The sequence below is a fragment of the Ranitomeya variabilis genome, chromosome 4 (genome assembly GCF_051348905.1).
Source record: "Ranitomeya variabilis isolate aRanVar5 chromosome 4, aRanVar5.hap1, whole genome shotgun sequence".
Taxonomy (NCBI): Eukaryota; Metazoa; Chordata; class Amphibia; order Anura; family Dendrobatidae; genus Ranitomeya; species Ranitomeya variabilis.
Window position 1 is genome coordinate 773,585,424 of NC_135235.1, and position 26,804 is coordinate 773,612,227.

At 42.9% G+C, this 26,804-nt stretch overlaps 1 protein-coding gene across 1 annotated transcript; it reads right to left on the bottom strand.

The window, feature by feature from the left end:
* Window positions 1-1,210: 1,210 nt before the first annotated feature.
* LOC143769391 (uncharacterized) lies at window positions 1,211-26,640 on the bottom strand. Its single transcript, XM_077257862.1, has 7 exons — window positions 26,609-26,640; window positions 14,756-14,905; window positions 14,447-14,626; window positions 14,240-14,363; window positions 14,059-14,156; window positions 13,770-13,860; window positions 1,211-2,443 (listed from the first exon to the last, which is right to left on the bottom strand). The coding sequence occupies exons 2-7, from the start codon at window positions 14,831-14,833 to the stop codon at window positions 1,335-1,337; spliced, it is 1,680 nt and encodes a 559-aa protein (XP_077113977.1). The 5' UTR covers window positions 14,834-14,905; window positions 26,609-26,640; the 3' UTR covers window positions 1,211-1,334.
* Between the last annotated feature and the right edge of the window lie 164 nt (window positions 26,641-26,804).

Genomic DNA, 26,804 nt, shown 5'->3' on the forward strand with positions numbered 1-26,804 from the left:
TTAGACTTAACAAGTATCCCTCATTCAGTATTTACATAAAGGGTAAAAATGGAGACGAGATCAAGTAGCATTACTTGGTTATTTAAACTATTTGCATAGTTTTATCCTCTCTGCTCGAGAGACCGCTACGTCATCACAGGTCATTTTTGCAAGGCATTACTGGAAACGAGAGCATCGTGAGGAGCGAGAAGACTGCGGGGGACGCCGGAAGGTGAGAATATCACGATTTTTTATTTTAATTCTTTTCTTTAACAATGATATGGTTCCCAGGGCCTGGAGAAGAATCTCCTCTCCTCCACCCTTGGAACCAACTGCACATGATCAGCTTATTTCCCACATGGTGGGCATAGCCCCATGCGGAAAGTAAGCAGATCAATGCATTCCTATGTGTGCAGAATCCTTGCATTTCTGCATAAAGAATGAACATGCTGCGGTTTTTTTCGGAATGCGATTCCGCTGTGGGAAAAAACGCAGCATGTGCACAAAAAATGCGGAAAGCATTTCAAATGATGGGATGCTTATGTAAGCTAAAAATCCTGAACGTGTGCACATAGCCTTAAAATGATAGCTCGGTACCCCAAAAATAATGTAGGGATGCACACATCCCTAGCTTTTATAACGATATTGCATTCATTCCTTGACAGACCGCAGCATGGCCATCAGTTAGAAGCTGCTATGGGTCTTTGGAGCAGGTAAGTTTTCCCTGAGTGGTACATATTGGGCCATCTGAAAACAGTTGTTACAATACCAAAATAGGGCAGTCCCTATAGGAGAAAAAACACAAGAATTATACTGTATTTTCACATACTATCTGTTCCTGACAATGGAGTGGCTTATAAACTTACGAAGTATATAAGTGTGAGGTCTGGGATCTGCCAATATGTGGCTGGTTTTCTTACGGTTTCGGATAACATGATACATGATTTTATTTTTTTTTGTCTAGTCTCACTTGAATATAAGTCAATTTTAAATAGTCTCCTGATGAGTCGCCTTTGGTGAGGATGATGAAACCCGTAGAAATGAGAGGCTTGGAGAGCGAGTGTGTATACGTCACCTCACCCTATATACTGAACTGTGGGGTACACGTTTTTTCTATAAGTCACCTACTGACTACCCTTCAGGGGGTGAATTATGGGTATAGCTTTACATTTGGAATAAAGTTTAATTTTATAATATTGTAAGCAAACATGAGGAATGACAAGAGACAACACATTTAAGAAGATTCAGTTTTGGTTAAAACTATTCCAACATTATGAACATAAAAAAGGCTTCTCCCCTATGTGACATCTCTGATGTTTATTAACAGTTGATTTCCAAGTAAAATATTTCCCACATTAAGAAAATGAAAAAGGCTTCTCCCCTGGGTGACTGCTCTGATGTCTAACAAGAAGTGCTTTCCTGTTAAAACATTTCCCACATTCTGAACAGGAAAAAGGCTTCTCTCCTGTGTGAGTTCTTTGGTGTGTAACAAGAAGCGCTTTCCATTTAAAACATTTCCCACATTCTAAACAGGAAAAAGGCTTCTCTCCTGTGTGAGTTCTCTGGTGACTAACAAGATTCCCTTTGTAGGTAAAACATTTCCCACATTCTGAACATGAAAAAGGCTTCTCTCCTGTGTGGGTTCTTTGGTGTTCATCAAGATTCCCTTTGTAGGTAAAACATTTCCCACATTCTGAGCATGAAATAGGCTTCTCTCCTGTGTGACTGCTCTGATGTCTAACAAGAAGTGCTTTCCTGTTAAAACATTTCCCACATTCTGAACAGGAAAAAGGCTTCTCTCCTGTATGAGATCTTTGGTGTGTAACAAGAAGCTGTTTCCATTTAAAACATTTCCCACATTCTGAACAGGAAAAAGGCTTCTCTCCTGTGTGAGTTCTCTGGTGACCAACAAGATTCCCTTTGTAGGTAAAACATTTCCCACATTCTGAACATGAAAAAGACTTCTCTCCTGTGTGGGTTCTTTGGTGTTCATCAAGATTCCCTTTGTAGGTAAAACATTTCCCACATTCTGAACATGAAAAAGGCTTCTCCCCCGTGTGAGTTCTTTGGTGTCTAACAAGAGTCTCTTTGAGGGTAAAACATTTCCCACATTCTGAACAGAAAAAAGGCTTCTCCCCTGTGTGGATTCTCTGGTGCTTAACCAAATCTGAGTTCCAGTTAAAACATTTCCCACATTCTGAACATGAAAATGACTTCTTTGCTTTAGGAGCAGTTTGTCTTTTAATGGCTCTTTTGTGACTTTGATTTTCCTCAGTAGTCGGTAATGAATCAGAAGATGGGACCTGTTTCATAGGATCAGATGACAGATCTTTGCTGTGAACGGATGATGATATATCTTGAGTAATGGCATTCACTTCAGAAGTATCTTGTGGGATCTCAAGATCATCAGATTTAAAAACTGAAGATGTCAGCTGTCTCTCTGATCTCCTGGTACAGTCATCTGCTAAGATAAAAAACAATTATTATTTTTTAATAAAATATCCTTGAGTTTTATATTTTTGAACATTTCTACTTAAACTGTCCATAAAAATGGAAAACTATGTAAAAAACTTTAATTACACTATGTGACAATTTTTTTTTTTCCTGGGTAGAAAGTGTGTTTTTTCTAACCCTAATACAAATAGAAAATAGTTGTTGTTCCACCAAAACTTCTGTGTTCAGGACAATGACATTTAAAACTTTGTCTGTTTTTGGTAAAAATCTCAATTTGTATTCAATACTGAGTAGTCTTCTAGAATATTCTTTAACTGCTAGAATTGTGCAGAAGTTTCTACAACTTTCCAGAATTATCTAGAAGTTTCTAGAAACTTTTAGAACTTTCTAGAACATTCTCGGACTGTTCAATAGTAGTCATACAAGTATAAAACTCAAACTCAAACCAACATTTCAGTTTGTTATTGCTGAGTAAGAGAATAATGAATCGTAGCTAAAGAGCAATTATTTGTTTTAGATGGCATCAAGAGGTTGTTTCCGCCCAGCAGATGCATTTTGATACGTGTGTGGACAATTTATAAAGACAAGAGCGAGAAAGTATTCCATGAAAGCATGTCGTAAGATGTGAGAGGTCTACAAGTCATATTACGGCATGCCTGTAGGGGATCAAGACAAGTCCTGGGCACCTCATTTCACTTGTGAATATTGCAAGAAAACTCTTGAAGGTAAGGTGAGCAATTGCTGCTCATTTAGATGGCAGTGCTTTATTTTGTAGAATTTCAATGATTTAGAGCTAGTACAGTTTAAGGAGTTGCAATTGACAACATTTTCACATATGTCAATGCATTATAGTAAAATATGTATTAAGTAATGTGTAAAATTTCATGCTTTTAAATTTATATAATTAATTATATCTATCTGTGATACAGGTTGGTACAGGGAAGAAAAGAGAGCCATGAAGTTTGCCATCCTGTGAATTTGGCGGCAACCGACCGACCACTCAAGCAACTGCTACTTATCCATGGTGGATCCTGCCAAATGTCGCACAGGCGAGAATGCACTTCAAATCGTTTATCCAGACATTACATCTTCCATTGCCGCAGTACCACCATGCTCCGAGATGCCTGTTCCAACTCCCCCGAAGAGGGATCAACCATCTTCAGGAAAAAGCAGCAAGTTGGAGAGCGAGGAAGATGTTGGAGATCAATATTACGTTTTCACAGTTTTGCAGTTGAGGATAGAAGGCCATAATTTCCTAACCAGAAAGATGTCAGCAATCTAATCAGAGACCTTCGTCTTACCAAGTCCAAAGATGAACTTCTGACATCCAGGCTCAAGTAGTGGAACTTGTTGGATGAAAGCGTGCAAGCCACAGATCAGAGAAAGAGTCACCAAACATTTTCCAACTTCTTCTGTTGAGAAGATGGGTTGTGCTTCTACAACAATGTGGCCAGCCTTTTTGAGGCTATAGGTATCACCTGTAACCCGAGTGAATGACGCCTATTCATAGACAGTTCATCCCAGAGACTCAAAGCCGTTCTGCTTCACAACAGGAACAACTACCTGTCTCTCCCTATGTCTCACTCTGTGTATCTCAAAGAGGACTACAAAAGTGTCAAGATGTTGCTGAGTGTCTTGATGTATGATGACTATAGAGGAGAGGTCATCAGAGACATCAAAATGGTGTCATTCCTGATGGGTCTTCAAGGCGGATTCACAAAATTTCCTTTGCCTCTGTGACAGCCGTGACACTAAGGCGCACTATCACATAAAGGACTGGCCACAGCGGACCAAGTTCTCTGCGGGGAAGAGCAACATCAAGTGGGAGCCGCTCATAGAACCTCTGAAGGTGCTGATGCCACCACTGCACATCAAGTTAGGCCTTATCAAGCAATTTGTCATGGCTTTTGACAAGGAGTCAGCAGCTTTCAAGTACCTCCAAAGTCTCTTTCCAAAGCTGTCCGAGGCAAAGGTCAATGTTGGTAGCTTCTTCGGACCGCAGATCAAGAAGATCATAGAATGTGACGAGTTCACCAAGCTGCTGAACAGGATGGAGAAAATGGCTTGGAACTGTTTTGTTGCAGTAATTCATGGCTTCCTGTGTAATCACAAGGCTAAAAACTATGTGCAGTTGGTTCAGACGCTCATAAAGAATTACACCATAATGGGATGCAGAATGTCTCTCAAAGTCCATATTCTAGACGCTCATCTTGACAAGTTCAAGGAGAACATGAGAACTCAGAGGAGCAAGGCGAGTGCTTTCAAGATATATTAGACTTTGAACATCGTTACCAAGGACAGTATAACAAAAACATGATGGAGGACTACATTTCGGGGCTTCTTAGAGAAAGCGATTGGCAGTACACCCCCAAATCTAGAACACCTACTCATTTCTGAACCTTTTTGAGAGATTTTGACTGTCTTTGTCTATTTACCATGCAAGTGTTGTTTTCTATCAGACCGCATGAATGAAAATATAATAATTTCCTTTTTTGTCAAAATAAATACGAAATTTTTCTGGGCTGTGGTCATAAAATCAATGTTTTTGCTGAATGTAGTCGTTTTTCCATAGTCTTTAAACATAAGCAGTTGAAATATTACACCTGGAAGCCAGGAACAAAAATTGTGTTACATGGTGTTATTTACCAAGACAATGACTGTTCGCAGTCTAATAGAAAACCTTGTTGGATGAGCCAGTAGTGTGTGGTGTTCAACTGTTTGTTCATTCTGCAGCCAGGTTATGTATTATTTAGGACTTTTTCTCTCCTCTTTGTCACTAATGATTGAATAGCACTATGCACCTTAAACTTGTGTACTGCGCTGCTTATACTCTGGTACAAATACTACATAGAACTATATGCAGCACCAGCAAGCACTGAAAACAGCACTATTATCATGTGAATGGTGCATAGGGTTTTGTATGAGGAGTGTGCCTTTTAGTTCTTTGGTTCTCGCACTACTATGTGATTCATCTTGCTTTGTTGGAAATTATTTGGTGAATAGACTAGCACAAATGGCTTACTGACTCTCCTCTAATATCATTAAATCACTTGAATTTATTGCTTTAAGAAGTCTAGTGAGGTAGGAAGTCATTACTTATTGGAAAATCCTATGTTAACGTACTCACGTCGAATTTTACAAGCACTAACCGCATGAACATTTTTTTCAAAAATTGGATTTTATTAATGTTGATTCCTCCTCTGTCCTAACTTAGCAACAAGAGACCAACGTATCTAAAAGAAAATAATATTGTACACATATATTTTGGCAAGAATATTCCTGTATTTGCAGATCCATTTGGTGTATACCTACTGAAAAATATAAGAAAACTTTTTAAAGCGTTTGTTCTACAGGGTTTAATAAAGATTCTTGTAAGTTTTTACTATGTATTTATAGGTATTGTATTTAATGTGGAAGTGCCATTAATGGCTAGGCCAATTTTTTTAATTTTGTTTAATAGATGACCTTGTTGGATGAACGAGTAGTGTGAGGTGTTCAACTGTTTGTTCATTCTGCCTCCCAAATATCGAATAAAAATAAACCAATCAATGTTATGTAGGCGAAAATAATACCAATTCTCATCTCACAAAAAAACAAGTCCCCACTCAGGTCCATCTTCTGTCAATGAAAAAACAGAGGTTCTCACACTACTAGTGGCTCAAAGGCTGCTGAAAAGTAAGGGTACCGTCACACAGTGGCATTTTTATCGCTACGACGGCACAATTCGTGACGTTCTAGCGATATCGTTACGATCTCGCAGTGTCTGACACGCTATTGCGATCAGACACCCTGCTGAGAATCGTACGTCGTAGCAGATCGTTTGAAACTTTCTTTCGTCGCTGGATCTCCCGCTGTCATCGCTGGATCGTTGTGTGTGACAGCGATCCAGCGATGCGGTCGCTTGTAACCAGGGTAAACATCGGGTTACTAAGCGCAGGGCCGCGCTTAGTAACCCGATGTTTACCCTGGTTACCAGCGTAAAAGTAAAAAAAAAAAAACCGTACATACTCACCATCTGATGTCCGTCAGGTCCCTTGCCGTCTGCTTCCCGCTCTGACTGTCTGCCGGCCGGAAAGTGAGAGCAGATCACAGCGGTGACATCACTGCTGTGCTGTGCTCTCACTGTACGGCGGCACTCAGTCAGAGCAGGAAGCAGACGGCAAGGGACCTGACGGACATCAGATGGTGAGTATGTGCTGTTTGTTTTTTTTTACTTTTACGCTGGTAACCAGGGTAAACATCGGGTTACTAAGCGCGGCCCTGCGCTTAGTAACCCGATGTTTACCCTGGTTACCAGCGAATCTCGGCATCGTTGGTCGCTGGAGAGCGGCCTGTGTGACAGCTCCCCAGCGACCACACAACGACTTACCAACGATCACGGCCAGGTCGTATCGCAGGTCGTGATCGTTGGTAAATCGTATAGTGAGACGGTACCCTAACAGAGTTTCTATAAACCAATCCAGCAAAATCCGCTCTCACTTCTGAGTCTTGCAGTGTGCTCAAATAACATTTAGGATCTCTGTATTTAGCAATACTATATAGTGAGAAGAATCCACTTACCGTAATTTGTGGTGTGTGTCTCCTGGAGCACAATCTGGGCACTATGTGCTGGGTAATAAAATGGCAAATGTGTAATTTTCACTCTCCAACATCCACTGTGTGTTAATTTCTGGAAAGTGGCTGTGAAATCAAAATATTCATTCCTCCTACACACGTGGTCTAAATTGTTGGTATCCCTCGTTTAACGACAGAAAAACCCACAATGGTCACAGAAATAACTTGAATCTGACAAAAGTAATAATCAATAAAAAAATGTATGAAAATGAACAAATGAAAGTCAGACATTGCTTTTCCACCATGCTTCCACAGAATTTAAAAAAAATTAAAACTCATGAAATAGGCCTTGACAGAAACGATGGGACCCTTAACTTAATATTTTGCTGCACAACCTTTTGAGGCAATCACTGCAATGAAACGATTCCTGTAACTGTCAATGAGACTTCTGCTCCTCTCAACAGGTATTTTGACCAACTCCTCAAGAGCAAACTGCTCCAGTTGTCTCGTTTCTGAAGGTTGCCTTTTCCAGGCAGCATGTTTCAGCTCTTTCCAAAGATGCTCAATAGGATTTAGGTCAGGGCTCATAGAAGGCCACTTCAGAATAGTCCAATGTTTCCCTGTTAGCCATTCTTGGGTGCTTTTAGCTGTGTGTTTTGGGTCATTATCCTGTCACAAGACCCATGAGCTGCGACTGAGACCAAGCTTTCTGACACTGGGCAGCACATTTCTCTCTAGAATCCCTTGATAGTCTCATTGTACCCATGCCGCCTGTCAGTGTGTGTGTCCAAGGCAGCATCGACACACGTTCAGGAGGCAGTCTCCGGAAGAAGCCATGCGAAACGCACCTCGGGTCTGCCCTGGACACATGCCGACAGGCAACAAGGGTAAGTAGGACTTTGAGTGTCGCTTTTTTCCCTAGGGTAGTGATATTTGGCTAATGGGTTTATTTCGAGAGATGCATACTCTCCCACATTAAGCCATATTAAGCCCTCTACTTTTTCGGATAATTGGTATAATGTTTGCACCTTGTTTGCACTATGCACTTTTTTGCTATTGCATTGAAGTTTATTGAGGTGGAGATTTATGACCTCTGTTTGCCCAGCCTGCTTTTTCTCAGTGCCACTGTTTTTGTGTCCTTCATACAGAAGCTCTCTATGTGTCTTGTCATTGATAAGCGGTTTTTATCTTTTTTTTTGTGATTTTCGTGTAATATCATGTTTTCAATAAACTTTGTTATTTTATGAAATAACTCTTTTTGGACAGTGAGTATCTGTAGCCCTATATACAGGCCACTCACTGATTCCAAGATTGTACACACCTGTGATGCTAGTTAGTGGACACACCGTGATTTAACATGTCCCTTTTGTCACATTATTTTCAGGGGTCCCATCATTTCTGTCCAGGCCTATTTCATGAGTTTTATTCTTTCAAAAATTCTGTGGAAGCATGGCTGAAAAGCAATGTCTGACTTTCATTTCTTCATTTTCATAGATCTTTTATTTCTTATTACTTTTGTCAAATTCAAGTTATTTCTGTGACCATTGTGGGTTTTTCTGTCACTAAACGAGGGGTACCAATAATTTTGACCACGTGTGTAGGAAGAATGAATATCTTGACTCCACAGCCATTTTCTGGAAATTAGCACAAAGTGGATGTTGGAGAGTGAAAATTACACATTTGCCATTTTATTACCCAGCACATAGTGCCCAGATTGTGCTCCAGGAGACACACACCACAGATTAAGTGGATTCTTCTCACTATAATATTGCTAAACACAGGGATCCTAAATGTTGTTTCAGCACACTGCAAGACTCAGAAGTGAGAGCGGATTTTGCTGGATTGGTTTATAGAAATGCTGTTACTTTTCAACTGCCTTTGAGCCACTAATAGTGTGGGAACCTCTGTTTTTCCATTGACATATGATGGACTTGAGTGGGGACTAGTGATGAGTGAACATACTCGTTACTTGAGATTTCTCGAGCATGCTCGGGGGTCCTCCGAGTATTTTTTAGTGCTCAGAGATTTAGTTTTTCTCGCCGCAGCTGAATGATTTACAGCATAGCCAGCATAAGTACATGTGGGGATTCCCTAGCAACCAGGCAACCCCCATATGTACTTAAGTTTATCCGAGTCACCAGCCTCAGAAATCGCAGGTTAACAGCAGCTCAGATTAGAGACCAGGTCAATGCCACACAGAGTTCTAGCAGCAGACACATCACTACAACAACTGTTAAGAGGAGACTTTGTGCAGCAGGCCTTCATGGTAAAATAGCTGCTAGGAAACCACTGCTAAGGACAGGCAACAAGAAGAAGAGACTTGTTTGGGCTACAGAACACAAGGAATGGACATTAGACCAGTGGAAATCTGTGCTTTGGTGTGATGAGTCCAAATTTGACATCTTTTGTTCCAACCACCGTGTCTTTGTGCGACTCAGAAAAGGTGAATGGATGGACTCTACATGCCTGGTTCCCACCGTGAAGCATGGAGGAGGAGGTGTGATAGTGTGGGGGTGCTTTGCTGGTGACACTGTTGGGGATTTATTCAAAATTGAAGGCATACTGAACCAGCATGGCTACCACAGCATCTTGCAGCGGCATGGTATTCCATCCGGTTTGCGTTTAGTTGGACCATCATTTATTTTTCAACAGGACAATGACCCCAAACACACCTCCGGGCTGTGTAAGGGCTATTTGACCAAGAAGGAGAGTGATTTGGTGCTACGCCAGATGACCTGGCCTCCAGTCACCAGACCTGAACCCAATCGAGATGGTTTGGGGTGAGCTGGACCGCAGAGTGAAGGCAAAAGGGCCAACAAGTGCTAAGCATCTCTGGGAACTCCTTGAAGACTGTTGGAAGACCATTCCCGGTGACTATCTGTTGAAGCTCATCAAGAGAATGCCAAGGGTGTGCAAAGCAGTCATTCGTGTAATGTTGTTAAAGGGCGATGAGCAAGGCAATCCTTGGGATATGGAAAGCAGAGAAGATAGTGCCAAGCATGTTCATGGTGGAGATCTTTTGAGCTGCCAGTTGACCACGAACAGTGCTCCCAATACATTGTGTCTGCAAACTATTCCAGCTAGATCTGCAGTCAAACAGCTAAATGGCGCTCCTTCCCTTCTGAACACTGCCATGTGCCCAGAGAGTAGTGTACAATCGTATGTGGGGTATTGTGAGAAGTTGGGAAATAATTTGTAAGATCCATTTGTTTTCTATTATCCTTTGTGAACAATTCCAAAGTTATCACCACATAAAGTGACACACGTCAGATTGTAAAAATGGGGCCTGATTAAGAACACAAAACTGGCTGCAGGATGAGGATAAATCAGAGGATTCTGGACACTACTGTAATCAGAAACTGACTATAGACAATAACATCTACTGAAATGCTCAAACTGAACAGTCTCCATCAGTAATAAATGAGGAGCTAGTGGTGAAACCTCTCTGGGGTAATTAGAGCACGGGGCTCGGGGACTTCACAATCTAAACTATCGGAAGCTCCAATATTTTCTGTCAGATGAGTTTCAAGAAGAAATATTACACATTTATAGAGAACTGTGTATAATAGTGCAGAGCGGAGATGTCTTATAGGGAACCTGTCAGCAGGATTGTGCTCAGTGACTACAGACACTGTCAGGTCGGTGTCGTTATACTGATTACACCGATACCTGGTGATGAAATCCGTCTTGTGGTTGTTGTTTTATCCCTATTTGTAGTTCTCAGTTAATGAGATTGTCGTGCTCTGGGGTGGAGCTGTGGGCGGGGCTTTGTGGTGCTCTGGGGCAGGCTGTGGGCGGGGCTTTGTGTGCTGCTCTGATTACATATTCATCTGTATTGGCTTATGGCAGGTCGCTGATCCCTCACTGACCTGCCCCCCATTTTTACATAATGCCTATAATATTGTGGCTATTGTGAGGCTTAGAAAAAAAACTACACCCAGCAAAATGTCACCGGCGATGGCGGTGCCTGCGCAGTAGAATCTACAAGTAAGAGATAAATGCTACTGGACAGGCGGCGCTGGTGTCATTTTGCTGGATGTAATTTTTTTTTCTAAGCCTCCCAATAGCCACAATATGAAGGAACCATCCTGGCCACCATGGATGTGGAATCTTTGTACTCCAATATCCCACACCAGGATGGATTAAATGCCTGCAAATTCTTCCTGGAAAACACAGGGACTGATTCAAATTCTGTGGTGAAACTTATAAAATTCATCCTCACCCTCAATTACTTTGAGTTTGACAAGAAGATCTATCTACAGGAGACTGGCACAGCAATGGGAAGTAAAATGGCCCCACAGTATGCAAATCTTTTCATGGCCAAGCTTGAAAGCGACTTTTTGTCCTCATGTCCCACCAGGCCTCTGGCGTATTACCGCTACATTGATGACATTTTAATCATCTGGACGGAGTCTGAGCCACAGCTAAAGTCGTTCCATGAACAGTTTAATCAATTTCATCCTACCATCAACTTGACACTCAACTACTCCTGCACTGAAATTAACTTTTTGGACACCATCATTAAGCTGCAGAACAATAAAATAGAGACATCCCTGTATCAGAAGCCAATCGACTGTCCAACATACCTTAAATGGGACAGTTTCCATCCAAAACACATAAAAAACTCCATTGTCTACAGCCAAGCCATCAGATACAATCGTATATGTTCCAACCCAATGGATAGGGATGAACACCTTGATCGCCTCAGAAAGTCCTTTTTGAATCAGGGCGACCATCCAAGAACAATTGAAAACCAGATCACAAGAGCCACCAGAATATCAAGGAATCACCTGCTACATTACAAAGCTAAAGAAGAAAATAACCGGGTGCCTCTAGTGGTCACCTACAATCCAAATCTGGAGGCGCTAAGGGGAGCTGCAAGGAAATTACAACCGTTACTACAAAAAGATGCCGATTACAATCCTTGTTTCCAGACCCCCCACTACTGTGTTTTAGGCAGCCCCCAAATCTAAGAAGCATCATTGTCAGAAGCTCCCTGTCCTCTCCAACAGCTGCAGGAACCTTTCCCTGCAACCAGAAAAAATGTAAAACCTGTCCATTTATAATGACCACGGACAAGATACAGATCGCAATTCACATCAGGACTACAAGATCCCAGGTACCTTCAGCTGCGTCACTTCTAATGTGGTGTACCTAATTATTTGTACTAAATGTCCAACTGGGGGTCTGTATGTGGAGGAGACAGGGCAGAAACTGAGAACAAGAATGAACTCTCACCGCCACACAATAAGAGAAAAAAGAACGGATCTACCTGTGGCAAAACATTTTTATCTCCCTGATCACAGCACCACGGACATGAGATTACTTGTATTAAAAGGTAATTTCAAATCTCAGAGAGACAGAAGAGTCTGGGAATTTAAGCTGATGACGACCTTTGACTGTCTCAGTGAAGGAATGAATGTGTCGCATGGATTTATGCATTTTTACATCAATTAAGGAATTTGCTCCTCAAAACGTGTGGGGGCATCATAACAGAACCAGACCCCAATCAGAGGACAATAAAACATTCACACTCCTTATCTACGAACTGTTCCAGTATTTATGGACACAACTGTTTATCACTCTCACATAATGGTGGTTCTCCTTCATGTCACCTGTATTATCTATGGCATTATTTCTGGGCTGTATTGTGCATAAATATGTGATTCTTCAGAATTTCAATTAGTCTATGCCTGATGAAGGGACCTGAGTAGTCTCAAAAGCTGCAATTTGTTACCATCTTATCAGTTAGCCATTAAAAGGTATCAACCACTGAGGACTCTCAATTCTAAATAATTTTAGTTTTAATACAAATTGAAAAGTTATAATAAAGAGAAACCTTGTTGTTATTGTACAGAAATTTACACTTGGCCTCACTGCACAATTAATGTTGTCCATCATAAAAGTGAAGTTTGGCCAGAAAGACTGGACCTGGTCTTGTAGGGACCATATGATCACATTCAGCAGCACAGAAGGGAGAGAAGGGAGATTCATCCGATAAGATCTCAGGGTTCTAGGAAGCCAACAGCATCATTACCCTCCGCCTTCTCTTACAGGCCCATCATAATATTTTTCTTCAGGTGATTTTCTATCTTGTCAGCACATTCTACGTACGCTGTCATTTGGCTTTATAGTTTACAGATCTGGGCAGGTAACGATCAGCATATTCTAATGTGAAGGAGAGAATGGCTAATGAAATCAATTATTAAACCTCATATAAGTCAGTTCAGATATGGTGTACCAAGATGGCGTCTGTGTCTTCAGACAAGACCCTGGAAGGAATCCTTGGAATGCAGAAGCTAAGATACTGGATACCATATATGGAAGTGAAGTTGAAATGGACCTATCATAGACTGACACTGGCTGCTCAGAAGATTGTGCGACACCATTTCCTGTCTCTTTGTCTTGGGAATAAACTTCAGTTGTGTGCAAGCCTTAGCTGAGAAAGGAGTATACATCTAACTCTGTGTTAGGTGTGACTCTTTAAGCGAGCACTCGGCCTATATTGGGTCAGGTACAAGCAATCATATAGATCTCACTTTAAGGGATCACCCTCACACTAATACCAGGGGGTAGGTGGATCTACCAGGTTGTAAGTTCTATAGAAAAGGGCTTTCAATGCCCAAAGTCATTTGAACAGTTTTGGGTGGAGGAGAATGTTGTGGTCTAGAGGCAAAATGGTGACCATGGTAATACGGCCGGACTACACCACCGATAAAGCAGCCACAGCCGGTGACTGAGAAGAATCTGTGACTTCTCTGCATTTAGTGGTCACTACTCACCTGGGTAGCCATATGTAGGAATCTCCTCTTTACACCACTCATCCCCCCTCACATATGTCTCTGTAGTATTAATATGGGTCAGATCTTCACCCTGAAACAAATATTATAAAAGTCACCGACAGATGGAGAAGTCACATCTATGATCAGCTCTAATCCTGTCATCTCCACCGTTCTCATTACACAAGTATAAAACATATAATACTGGTGGATAAAACAAGACTGAGCACAAGACCTTCACCGGCGTCTACACATCATAGGGGAGATCTCCTGACACCTTCTCTCCATCTACCTGATGATCCTGAGGAGCATTGGGATCTTCTTGGTTACAGTCCTGTGGAAGAAGAGGACGGGGACATCTCTCTGGTGTTGTCCTCTTACTGGATAGATCTGGAGGAAACACATACAAGGAGTGAATTCATTCTTAACATACAGATAATTATAGGCCGTGTGTATTTAGTCCTGTCTATTACCTGGAGATGTGAGGGGCTGGGGAACCTCCATTATGACGTTCTTGTACAGATCTCTGTGTCCTTCTAAATACTCCCACTCCTCCATGGAGAAATAGACAGCGACATCCTGACACCTTATAGGAACCTGACACATACAATGATACCGTCATCCCCCCGATCCCTTCATAGTGTTACTGTATAATGTCCCAGCATTCCCGGCAGTGTCACCTCTCCAGTCAGCAGCTCAATCATCTTGTAGATGAGTTCTAGGATCTTCTGGTCATTGATGTCCTCATGGATCAGGGGGTGAGGTGGAGGCCCTGTGATTGGGCTCAGGGGTCTTCCCCATCCCTCAGACACAGGGTCCTGACAGCGATCACTAGAGGTCTTCTTCACCACTGTGTAATCCTGGTAATGGAGAGACACATTAATAAATCTCACTACAGACATTTCCAGAGTCCTCACCTCTCCAGTTCTGTCCATCTGTTATTCCCATAGATAAGGATGATGTAATGTGACGTCATCAGAATCTCTCACCTCTCCAGTAAGCCGGAAGAGGATCTCTAGGGTGAGGTGTAATATCCTCTCCGCCATCTTGTCTCTGTCCATATCCATCTGTGATGGGTAAATCAGGAAAATTGTCTTTTGTAGAAGATCTTCACTGAGAGGATCCGATATTGTAGAGACCTGAATGAGAAGATGAGCCGATGTAACATCATAAGAATCCTGTGTAATAATACAATTACTGGAGATAATAAGGGAAACATATGCGGAGATTTATTATTTTACAGTATTTAGTTTCCTTCTTTACATCTACTAATAAATCCTATATATTTAGACCACAGACAACAAGCAGTTTCTTCCTCGGAGTCGGCAGCTGAATACGTTCCTCATAGACATCTTCCATAACGCTAATTCTCGTCTCATTTACCGACCCTGGAATCGGCATTAGCAATACTGCAGGAGATATTCATTACATGACATGAGAAATAACTACTTCATGATGAGGACGACATCTTCATCTTCTACTACGGCTCTAGAGACATATGTGGCCAGAGTCGGTCACTGACTCCATCACCACCGGCCGTCTATATGAAGGTTTCCCGTCTTCCCCGCACTGTAATCTTCTATCACGTTAGATCTCAGCTCTGATTCACACACAGAAGTTTGAGGCTTTAATAAAAGCTTTTTTGTTTCCACAATCAATGCGGACAGAAATTATCTGATCCCAAAGTCTCCATGTACAGTGATTTATGGGGTTTATTTCTGGCCTTAGGCTTTCCGATATTACAGGAAAAACACCAGAAAAAAAACAGATATTAAAATGTTTCTTAAGAAAATTGGCTCAAACAATTCTTGTAAAAAGAAAAAAACATGGAAAAAGCAGAAGACACATTTTATAATTTTTAAAATGTTAAACATTTATTAAAAAGAAATTAATCTTTTTGTGCCCCAGAACATAGATGTGCACCGCAGGGACGGCACAGATGAGGCTTCAACAAAAACCCCGGCAGTTTATCCACTTGCTGCTGTGAAAAGCAAACATGGCGTCTAAGAAGGTGACAGAGTTTGGCTGAATGCCCCCCGCCCCCAAGTACTGGATAGTATGGGGCGGACTAGTTATTATGATACGCCAATCATAGTTTCAGCAACAACAAGAAATATCCATCACTATATGGAAAGCAGAGTCACTGCACAATGTTAGTTACGTCTCGTCCATAACTGCTTTATTATACTCTATTATCCTGTACACAGTGGAGGAGATAGAAATCACAGGTCCGACAGCAACAGCTGGAATTGGGCCCTCCAACGTAAAGAAAAATAAATAAATTATATATATATATATATATATATATATATATATATATATATATATATATATATATATATATATATATACATATATTTACCTACATATATATACAGTATATACACATATATATTTACCAATTAGACACACAATACACAGGTTATTGATTGCTAACCCCTGTGCCCATCCGGAGATACATAGTAATAAGCACCATGGATAGGGTATGTATATATATATATATATATATATATATATATATATATATATATATATATATATATATATATATATATATATATATATATATATATATATATATATATATATTATATATACCTATAGACAAATTATGCACAATAGAACTTTCAATACAAAAGATCATACACATTTTATTAGTAATAGCATATAAAATCATGAACAATATATGAATGGTAAATGGCACCAAATGAAACACAACACCACAGACCAAGAGGTAATTGTATCAAAAAATTAAACTTCCTACTGCCGAAGTATGAACTAACCAAGTGCATAATTAACATCTCATGCCATAAATCGGCATTCACATCTAAAATTGCCACCTACAGGTCAGTAAACAGTTGGCATAGACAGGGCCGGCTCCAGGTTTTTGAGGGCCCCGGGCGAAAGAGTCTCAGTGGGCCCCCCTTTAACACATACCACGATTCATGATCGCATATAACACAGCCAGGTAGTATGTAGCACAGCCCACGTAGCATATAACAGCCTGTATAGTATATAGCACATCCACATATTATATAACACAGCCAACGTAGTATATAGGACAGCCATGTAGTATATAGCACAGCCCACGTAGTATATAACGGCCCATATAGTATATAACACAGCCCACGTAGTATATAGGACAGCCATGTAGTATATAGCACAGCCCACGTAGCATATAACGGCCCATATAGTATATTGCACAGCCCACGTAGTATATAGGACAGCCATGTAGTATATAGCACAGCCCACGTAGTATATAACGGCCCATATAGTATATAACACAGCCCACGTAGTATATAGGACAGCCATGTAGTATATAGCACAGCCCACGTAGCATATAACGGCCCATATAGTATATTGCACAGCCCACGTAGTATATAGGACAGCCATGTAGTATATAGCACAGCCCACGTAGTATATAACAGCCCATATAGTATATAACACAGCCCACGTAGTATATAGGACAGCCATGTAGTATATAGCACAGCCCACGTAGCATATAACGGCCCATATAGTATATAACACAGCCCACGTAGTATATAGGACAGCCATGTAGTATATAGCACAGCCCACGTAGTATATAACAGCCCATATAGTACATAACACAGCCCACGTAGTATATAGGACAGCCATGTAGTATATAACAGCCCACGTAGTATATAACAGCCCATATAGTATATAACACAGCCCACGTAGCATATAACGGCCCATATAGTATATAACACAGCGCACGTAGTATATAGGACAGCCATGTAGTATATAGCACAGCCCACGTAGCATATAACAGCCCATATAGTATATAACACAGCGCACGTAGTATATAGGACAGCCATTTAATATATAGCACAGCCCACGTAGTCTCCCCCATCAAAGCTGAAGCAAAACGCACGTCGGGCCGTGCGGGCTTATCATTGGGGTATGTATGATCATGGCAATGCAATACCGCAGGACAATTATGTTTGATGCACTGACATGGTGTGCATCTTAATGACTAGGCTATTTTATATTTGATATCCCCTATTCTTATATTATATTAATTATTTATTATTCTATTTATCTATATATTTTTGGGATAATTTAATATTTATGCACAGTGCTCACTTTATCTTGAGTATTTATTTGATATATGCACCTTTAATGAGATTAGATATGTGAGTATCTAGTGCATACTAGCCTTTTCTATATATTCAATCACTGTTTGGTTTTTTATGTGGTATAAAATAATAGTAGTATTGATCATTTTTCTACTGATTAAATTTATTGTCAATTTGATGTATATATTTATTGCCCATACCCTTATATGGTACCTTGCACTCTATTGCCACCTGGTGGTCTGTTCCCTTATTTTAATGTTGTGATTATTATGTAACAATAAACTATATACCTTTTAGTATACTCTCTGATCTGTGTATCATATTTGTAGGGGCTGAGCCCATGTAGCATATAACAGCCGATATAGTATATAGCACAGCCCACGTAGTATATAGAACAGCCATGTAGTATATAGCACAGCCCACGTAGCATATAACAGCCCACAAAGTATATAACACGGCCCACGTAGTATATAGCACAGCCATGTAGTATATAGAAGAACAGCCACGTAGTATATAGCACAGACATGTAGTATACAGCACAGCCCCCCTCCCCCAAGAATGTCCCCATAGTCCAGTACTCACTGTTATAGTTACAAAAGAAAAACAAAACACTCCTCACCTCTCAACGTTCCCGAGCCTCGCTGCTCCCTCCCTGCTCCGGTCTCGGCGGCTGCCGCTGCACTGCCTGACACACGGTGAGTGCGCGATGACGTCATCACGCACCTGCAGTGGCAGTGTCAGAGGCAGAGTGGGGAATTATGGGAGAGGGAGCGTAAGGTGACGCTCTCTCCTCCATCACTTGCTTTGAACTTTACCGGCAGACGCCGATAAAGTTCAAAGTGGCGGCGGTGGAGTTGGCGCTTGTGACAGGCAGGCCCCCTGCCTCACAGGGGCCCCATAGCAGCTGCGTGATGTGCTGCTAGCTGAGGGCCCCTGGGGAAAGGGGGCCCTAGGCACTGGCAGCTGCCTGCCCCCAACGCTGGCCCTGAATGGGCCCCCCTGTCTCACCAGGGCCCCAGCACTTGCCCGGGTACGCCAGGTGCTGACACTGGCCCTGGGCATAGTGATGATATTTATCACTGCCTCTGTACAAATCCCTAGTTAGACCGCACATGGAGTACTGTGTCCAGTTTTGGGCACCGGTGCTCAGGAAGGATATAATGGAACTAGAGACAGTACAAAGGAGGGCAACAAAATTAATAAACGGAATGGGAGAACTACAATACCCAGATAGATTAGCGAAATTAGGATTATTTAGTCTAGAAAAAAGACGACTGAGGGGCGATCTAATAACCATGCATAAGTATATAAGGGGACAATACAAATATCTTGCTGAGGATCTGTTTATACCAAGGAAGGTGACGGGCACAAGGGGGCATTCTCTGCGTCTGGAGGAGAGAAGGTTTTTCCACCAACATAGAAGAGGATTCTTTACTGTTAGGGCAGTGAGAATCTGGAATTGCTTGCCTGAGGAGGTGGTGATGGCGAACTCAGTCGAGGGGTTCAAGAGAAGCCTGGATGTCTTCCTGGAGCGCAAAAATATTGTATCTTACAGTTATTAGGTTCTGTAGAAGGACGTAGATCTGGGGATTTATTATGATGGAATATAGGCTGAACTGGATGGACAAATGTCTTTTTTCGTCCTTACTAACTATGTTACTATGTTACTTTGGGATGGTGGATATGTATGATGGGTATATGGGCATGGGACTATGGGATGGAGGATATGTGTGATGGGTATATGGGCACTGGACTATGGGATGGAAGATATGTATGATATGTATATGGGCACTGGACTATAGGATGAAGGATGTGTGATGGGTATATGGGCACTGGAAATATGGGATGAAGGATGTGTGATGGGTATATGGGCACTGGACTATGGGATGAAGGATGTGTGATGGGTATATGGGCACTGGACTATGGGATGAAGGATGTGTGATGGGTATATGGGCACTGGACTATGGGATGAAGGATGTGTGATGGGTATATGGGCACTGGACTATGGGATGGAGGATGTGTGATGGGTATATGGGCACTGGACTATGGGATGGAGGATGTATGATGGGTATATGGGCACTGGACTATAGGATGGAGGATATGTATGATGGGTATACAGGCACCGGACTATGGGATGCCGGGTGTGTGATGATCTCCCACTTCGACTACTGCAACATCCTTTTCTGCGGTCCGATAGCAGCTGCAAATTCAGAAAGAGTCTACGCAAATTAATTGCCATAGACTTATTTGGCATAAATCCGGATTGGTCAGGATGAACAAGATCCTGAACCACACTCACCAAACGGCTAGCCAAAATTTTAGCCAAAATCTTTACATCTACCGTCAGCAATGGGCCTATAAGATTCCGCCAACCCCGGATCTCTTCCCTCTTTCGGAATGACCACCACCACCGCCTCGCTCATGGATGCCGGTAATTCCCTCTCCCGAAGAACCTCTTCAAAAACCTTTTGCAATCTGGGTGTTACCATCTCAATTAATTGTTTGTATATTTCACTCGGGATACCATCTGCCCCCGGGGCCCTATTATTAGCCATAGATCTAATAGCCATTTCAATCTCTTCTTTTGTTATGGGCACCTCCAGTTTCCCCCTATCACTGTCTTTAGTACTCGGGAGCCCTGCTTCCTGAAGAAAACTCTCTATGTCTTCCAATGAGTCCCCCAATCCTGAAGAATATAACTGATTATAGAATTGTCAAAATTCCCTCAAAATACTCTGTCTCCCACCTCCCTTCCCTCATCAGTCTTCAATTTATATACATAAGACGAGTCTCTCAGCGCCGCCACGACCACTGACAACAGATGCCCCATTTTTTCACCTTCATCATAAAATTGCGTTTTCTGGAAGCCCCTCCTCCTCTCCGCTTTCCTCAAATACACCTTATTAACCTCTTCCTGTGCACCCCTTAACCTACTCTGCTTTTCTGCTGACGGGTCAAGAGTACCATATCCCTCTCCACCTTCTCCAAGGTTTCTATTATTTCCCTATCTTCTAGCTTAGATTTCGACCTACACCTGGAAATCTCTCGAAACAAGAGACCCCTTAGGACCGCTTTCTCAGCGTCCCACACCACCCGACTATTAGCTCTCCCTTCATTAATCTGCCAATACTCCTCCAATTCTTCCTTTATAGTATTCATATTGATATATTCCAGCCATACCAGGTTCAACTTCCACCCAACTCGCTTCCCAATCTTCCCCCTATCCATCTCATAGACAATTCTATGGGCTTATGATCCGAAATCACCCTTGGGAGGTATTCCACTCCACAGACCAATTGTGACATTAGCTCATTTCCCAACGCCATATCTATTCGTGAGAGAGACACATGCATCGCAGAATAACAAAAGTAGCACACCACATTCTCATTTCTCACTCTCCACAGGTCCTTCATTCCAATCTCTAGTATAATTCCCAAATGCTGTCAATTTCCTAATACTTTTACCTGCACTCTGTTTATGTCTATCCCACCCCTCATCTACAACATTATTGAAATCACCAGTGATCAGTAATGGTAATCCCGTACCCCTCGCTTAAATAATTCCATAACCTCACATACATTTTTCCCCCTGTATGGCAGTGGTATGTACATAGCTACTATACATAATGATTGCCCATACATTTTACAAATAAAAATATACTGTCCTTCACTATCAACATGGCTTTCAATTTCTTCAAATGGCGTAGACGCTCCTATTAATAAAGAGACCCCTCTAGCATATGAAGAATACGTGGAATGATATGCTCTCCCAATCCACCTCCTCTTCAACACCTCCACCTTTTCTCGTAGTCAATGAGTCTCCTGCAGGCATAGAACATCCGGCCTCCTCTTCTTAGCATATTCCATGATCGCTGTTCCCTCTGACAGTCTTCTTACATTCCAACTAAGGATTTTAATTCTATCACCCATCATACAATTCTATACATGCAAGTTCCTGACCCTTGAAAATATCTTGCAGCTCTCCGTATGCAATAAAACTCTTCCCTAAACAATTAACCCCTCCCCCATATACAGTAACCCAACAAACCATAACAATTCTCCCGTTGTATTTTTCCATCTTTACCAGAGAGTGGGTACTCTATCATCTAGCTACCCTATAAACGTTACCTCTGAACCACTATCTACGTAAAACTCCTCCACACCTCCTCCGCATATGCATATAGACATTATTATTACTACAATCAGTCCCTCCATAGTCCATATCGATTAACATGTAGGAACCGGAAACCTCCATATAACAGCACCATATTTTAGTTTCTCCTTGTCAAAGAACAACATGACACAGCAAGGCATTTCACTCTGCTCACTTTACTCTGCTCTTATCCGCATGGAGCCGCTGTCACGGAAAGCCTAGGTGGGCAAGAGCAAATGACCCGGGCCCCTGCAATTTCCCTCAAACTAGGGAAATCCTGACTGACCCTCTCCTAGAGTTTACACTGATGGTGTGCATGTCTAGGCCTCCACCCTCACCCTATCTCCTGTTTCAACCCTAGGCTGAAACCACCACCCACCACCCAGTGAAGAGATCATACACCAATACCTACAGTTGGCACAGACAAGGATAATGGAAAATATGCACCACGCCGCAGTCACTCAGGAACACACTATAAATGCACAGGGCAAAACAAATACAAATATAGGAAGGAGAAAATAAGACAAAGGGAAATACACCACCAGATATGATACTTCAACTACTAGCTCACCACTCAAGACCGAGATAACCAAGCACAAGACAGAAGCTATAATCGGCGACGCCCAATGTTCAGAAGAACTATTTAAAGACAGTGGGCGTGGCCCAGCTTCCAATCCGAGCACCAGCTAAATTAACCCTGGACCAGCTAGATAAAATCTAGCCGACGCCACTGAGCACATAGTGGACAAAAGCGGAATTACCGCTGTCTGTCGAACGCCCTGGTATGAACAGCGTCTGACATGACAGCCGCTTGTTGTTTAAGTCAAGCCATTTTGCGGCCTCCTCCGGTGTTTGGAAAAAATTCACTGTTCCCAGGGCCACAACCCTGAGCTTTGCCGGGTATAAAGTAGAATAAGCCAAAGCCAAGTCTCTCAGTCTTTTCTTTACTGCGCCATATTGCATCCTCTGCTTTTGCACCTCGGCCAAGTAATCAGGATAAATGGAAATCTTTTGGCCATTGAAGCACGGATCGTTGTCCGTTCTTGCTTTCCTTAATATAATGTCTCAGTCTCTATAATTCAGGATCCTAGCAAGGATAGTACGGAGGGCGGGGATCCGGGTGGGAGGGGTCTCATAGGAACGCAGTACTCTCTCTCCCCCGCATAAAGTTTGGTCAAGTTGTCGGCGCCAATTTTAGTGTGGAGCCAGCGTTCTTGCTTTCCTTACTATAATGTCTCAGTCTCTATAATTCAGGATCCTAGCAAGGATAGTACGAAGGGCAGGGATCCGGGCGGGAGGGGTCTCATAGGAACGCAGTGCTCTCACTCCACCGCATAAAGTTTGGTCAAGTTGTCGGCGCCAATTTTAGTGTGGAGTCAGTCCTTAATAAACGCTGTAGGATCAGTCCCTTCTACCTTCTCAGGGATGCCCATTAATCTCACATTATTCCACCTTGTGCGGTTTTCCAAGTCATCATTTTTATCAGCCAGGGCAGCACATCTCTGCAAACATTGAGTGTGAGACTTCTGCATTTTAGAGAGTTGGTCTTCCAGCACACTCACTCTCTCCTCCACTGACCCCACTCTGGTGTCAGTTTTATTTCTGGCTGCCTTCATGCTGGACCTTTCTTCTTTAGCCTCTTCCGCTCTCTTTGTAAGGGCTGTTGGTTAGGTTCTGTAAGACTGCACTAAGTCATACACATCCTTCAATGTGGGCTCCCCTATAACAGGCTCCTCAGCGTCTTCCTGCTCGCCTCTCCTTTTCCCGTCATTCATCCTCACTCATTAACCCCTCCTGTACCGAATCAGCCTGAGTCTTCCCTCTCCTCGGTCTCTCCCTCTCCCTCTTCAGCTATCACCTTTGTTGCTCCTTCCAGCCTTGCAAACTTCTCCAATTTGGCTGCTATCTCCAGTCTCCGTGCGTAGGAGGCATTTGCAGTGTCTGCCTTCTCAGCTGCCTCCATGCTCCCGGCGCCATCTTCAGCTCGGCTCTCAGCTCCTGTCCTCGCGTCCTGCTGGCGTCTCCTCACCATGACCTCGGGTCACCACAGCACAGCCTGTCAGGGGTCTGCTTCCACTCACCACCAGCACAGATCGTTATCTGTTAGTGGACATGCAGGTCTTGTATCCATCCAGAGTTTCCTCATACGCTTCATATATCCTCTCTCATTTGGTCTGCTGTTATAGTAGCATTTCATCAGATCCAGCTTCTCTTGCCCTGTCCATGTATGGTTTGGTCCAGTAGTCCATTTATCATCAGATTGTCCTGGTTCCTCGACATCTGACACAGACTTTGTTAATCCAGGTGACGTCTGAGCCGGCATGACTCTCTTTGCTCGTGACACTCTCATGGTTATTGAGGTAGGCGCCATAGCGTTATGGACCACTACTGGTATATTATGTCCAACAGGGCAGAGCCAGGATTTGAGCCCCAGTCTCCCACATTGGTGGCTGTGATTTTACTAAACGCGGCACATGTATTGCCGGCTTCTATTATATCTTTTACAGAATGTTACTGACTTTTTCTGATCTTAAGAAAAATGCTCGTGTTACCGATCATGAATCCGAATGTACCATATTCGTGTCGAATTTATGTTTGGTGATCGTTTTCTGAACATATTCGCTCGTCTCTAATTATGGCCACCACAACCTGCTACACAAAATAATAACCCCCACTCAGTATGGAGGCATTTACAGTCCACCACAACCCCAGTATAATGGCCCCTACCAGACACACATTCAGTATGAGAGTCCCAACAGCTCTTCTCTTAATATGATGCCCCCACAATTCCTGATATAAACCCACACACTACTCAGCCAACCCGGTCCCTGAGGAGCGCTGCTCTGGTCTGTGCGGTGTGAGTACTGAGGCTCCGTACTACAGGTGTGATGTAGTGACGTCATTGTGCCTGCAGTGCACGGAGTCTCAGACTCAGAAGTGAAGGCTGAATGGTGGATCAGGAGCTTTCCACTCCCTGATTCACTAATCTATTCAGCGGTATCACCGTCATGGGAATGTGGATATCACTGAAATTGTGATGATGGGAAGGAGAGGGTGACCAATACCACACCCCACCGAGCCCTGTCACTTCATAGGCATCATAGCAACCGAGTGGGCTACCGTTATGGATGATACACTCCTGCCTATCCAACTATCGTATGGTAAATATCTCATAGATCCTGGGTTCATTAGTATCTGCACCAAGAATGAGGCTAAGTGAGTATTTATTAATTGTCGGTGGTCGGAGGTAGTCAGTGAGGTGGATGGTACCATATTGTTCATGTAGGGGGCAGTACTGTGGGAACATTAGAAAGTGGGGGGATGGCAGTACTGTGGGGACATTATACTGTGTGTGAGGGGGTATGGCGGTACTATGAGAACATTATACTGTGTGTGGCGGTATGGCGGTACTATGAGAACATTATACTGTGTGTGGCGGTATGGCGGTACTATGAGAACATTATACTGTGTGTGGGGGTATGGCGGTACTATGAGAACATTATACTGTGTGTGGGGGTATGGCGGTACTATGAGAACATTATACTGTGTGTGGGGGTATGGCGGTACTATGAGAACATTATACTGTGTGTGGCGGTATGGCGGTACTATGAGAACATTATACTGTGTGTGGGGGTATGGCGGTACTATGAGAACATTATACTGTGTGTGGGGGTATGGCGGTACTATGAGAACATTATACTGTGTGTGGGGGTATGGCGGTACTATGAGAACATTATACTGTGTGTGGGGGTATGGTGGTACTATGAGAACATTATACTGTGTGTGGGGGTATAGCGGTACTATGAGAACATTATACTGTGTGTGGGGGTATGGTGGTACTGTAGGAACATTATACTGTGTGTGGGGGTATGGCGGTACTATGAGAACATTATACTGTGTGGGGGTATGGCGGTACTATGAGATTATACTGTGTGGGGGTATGGCGGTACTATGAGAACATTATACTGTGTGGGGGTATGGCGGTAGTGTGAAAATACCTTTTTTACGAGAGATGCCAGTACTGTGGAAACATTATACTGTGTGAGCGCCATCATATATATTACATAAGGGGTGTAATAAGGAGAGTCATAAAAAGCCTCCTCAGGGCTGTGCTGCATTTGTACAGACTGCTATCTGCTGCCCAGACGGGACCATGTGACACCAATGGGGAGAGGGAGGGTTTCCGGAGGGAAGAGTCTAGAGGGTGCACCTGGTCAGGAGACCTTGATGGCGCAGTTACTGATATTATAAAGGCCGGAGCCCCAAAGGCAGAACAGATTTGGCGCCAAACAAAGGAAAGGGGTGCGGGGAAGACTCTGAGGTACCAGCTCCTGGTAAAGTGCCCGAGGCAGCTGGGTGTGGGGCAGAACCTGCTTACAGGGCATAATGGGGGCATTACACTGTGTGGGGCCAAGAAAGGGGCCCTGTACTAGGAGAACACTCCGCTCCTCACTTCCTGTCCTCCATAGTTGGCTCGTATGTATCTATTACAGGAAACAGAACAACAACGTTATGGTTCTTATAAAGAGTCTCCTCCGTGCAGAAGGGGTTAATGTCCCCGGCTGCGCTCAGTACTGGGGAATCTCCACATACCTCCACCTGCAGAGCCGCACTCCACAGATATGGCTGCTCTGTGCGCACAGGACCTGTGATGAGGTCACAGGGGGAGGAGTCAGGGGTCACGTGATCCGCAGTGAAGACGCTACATGGAGACTTCTCCTCAGTCAGTGACATTCCCGCCATTATTCGCCCTCACTACTGGCACAATCACCTCGCGCCGCCTTTTCTA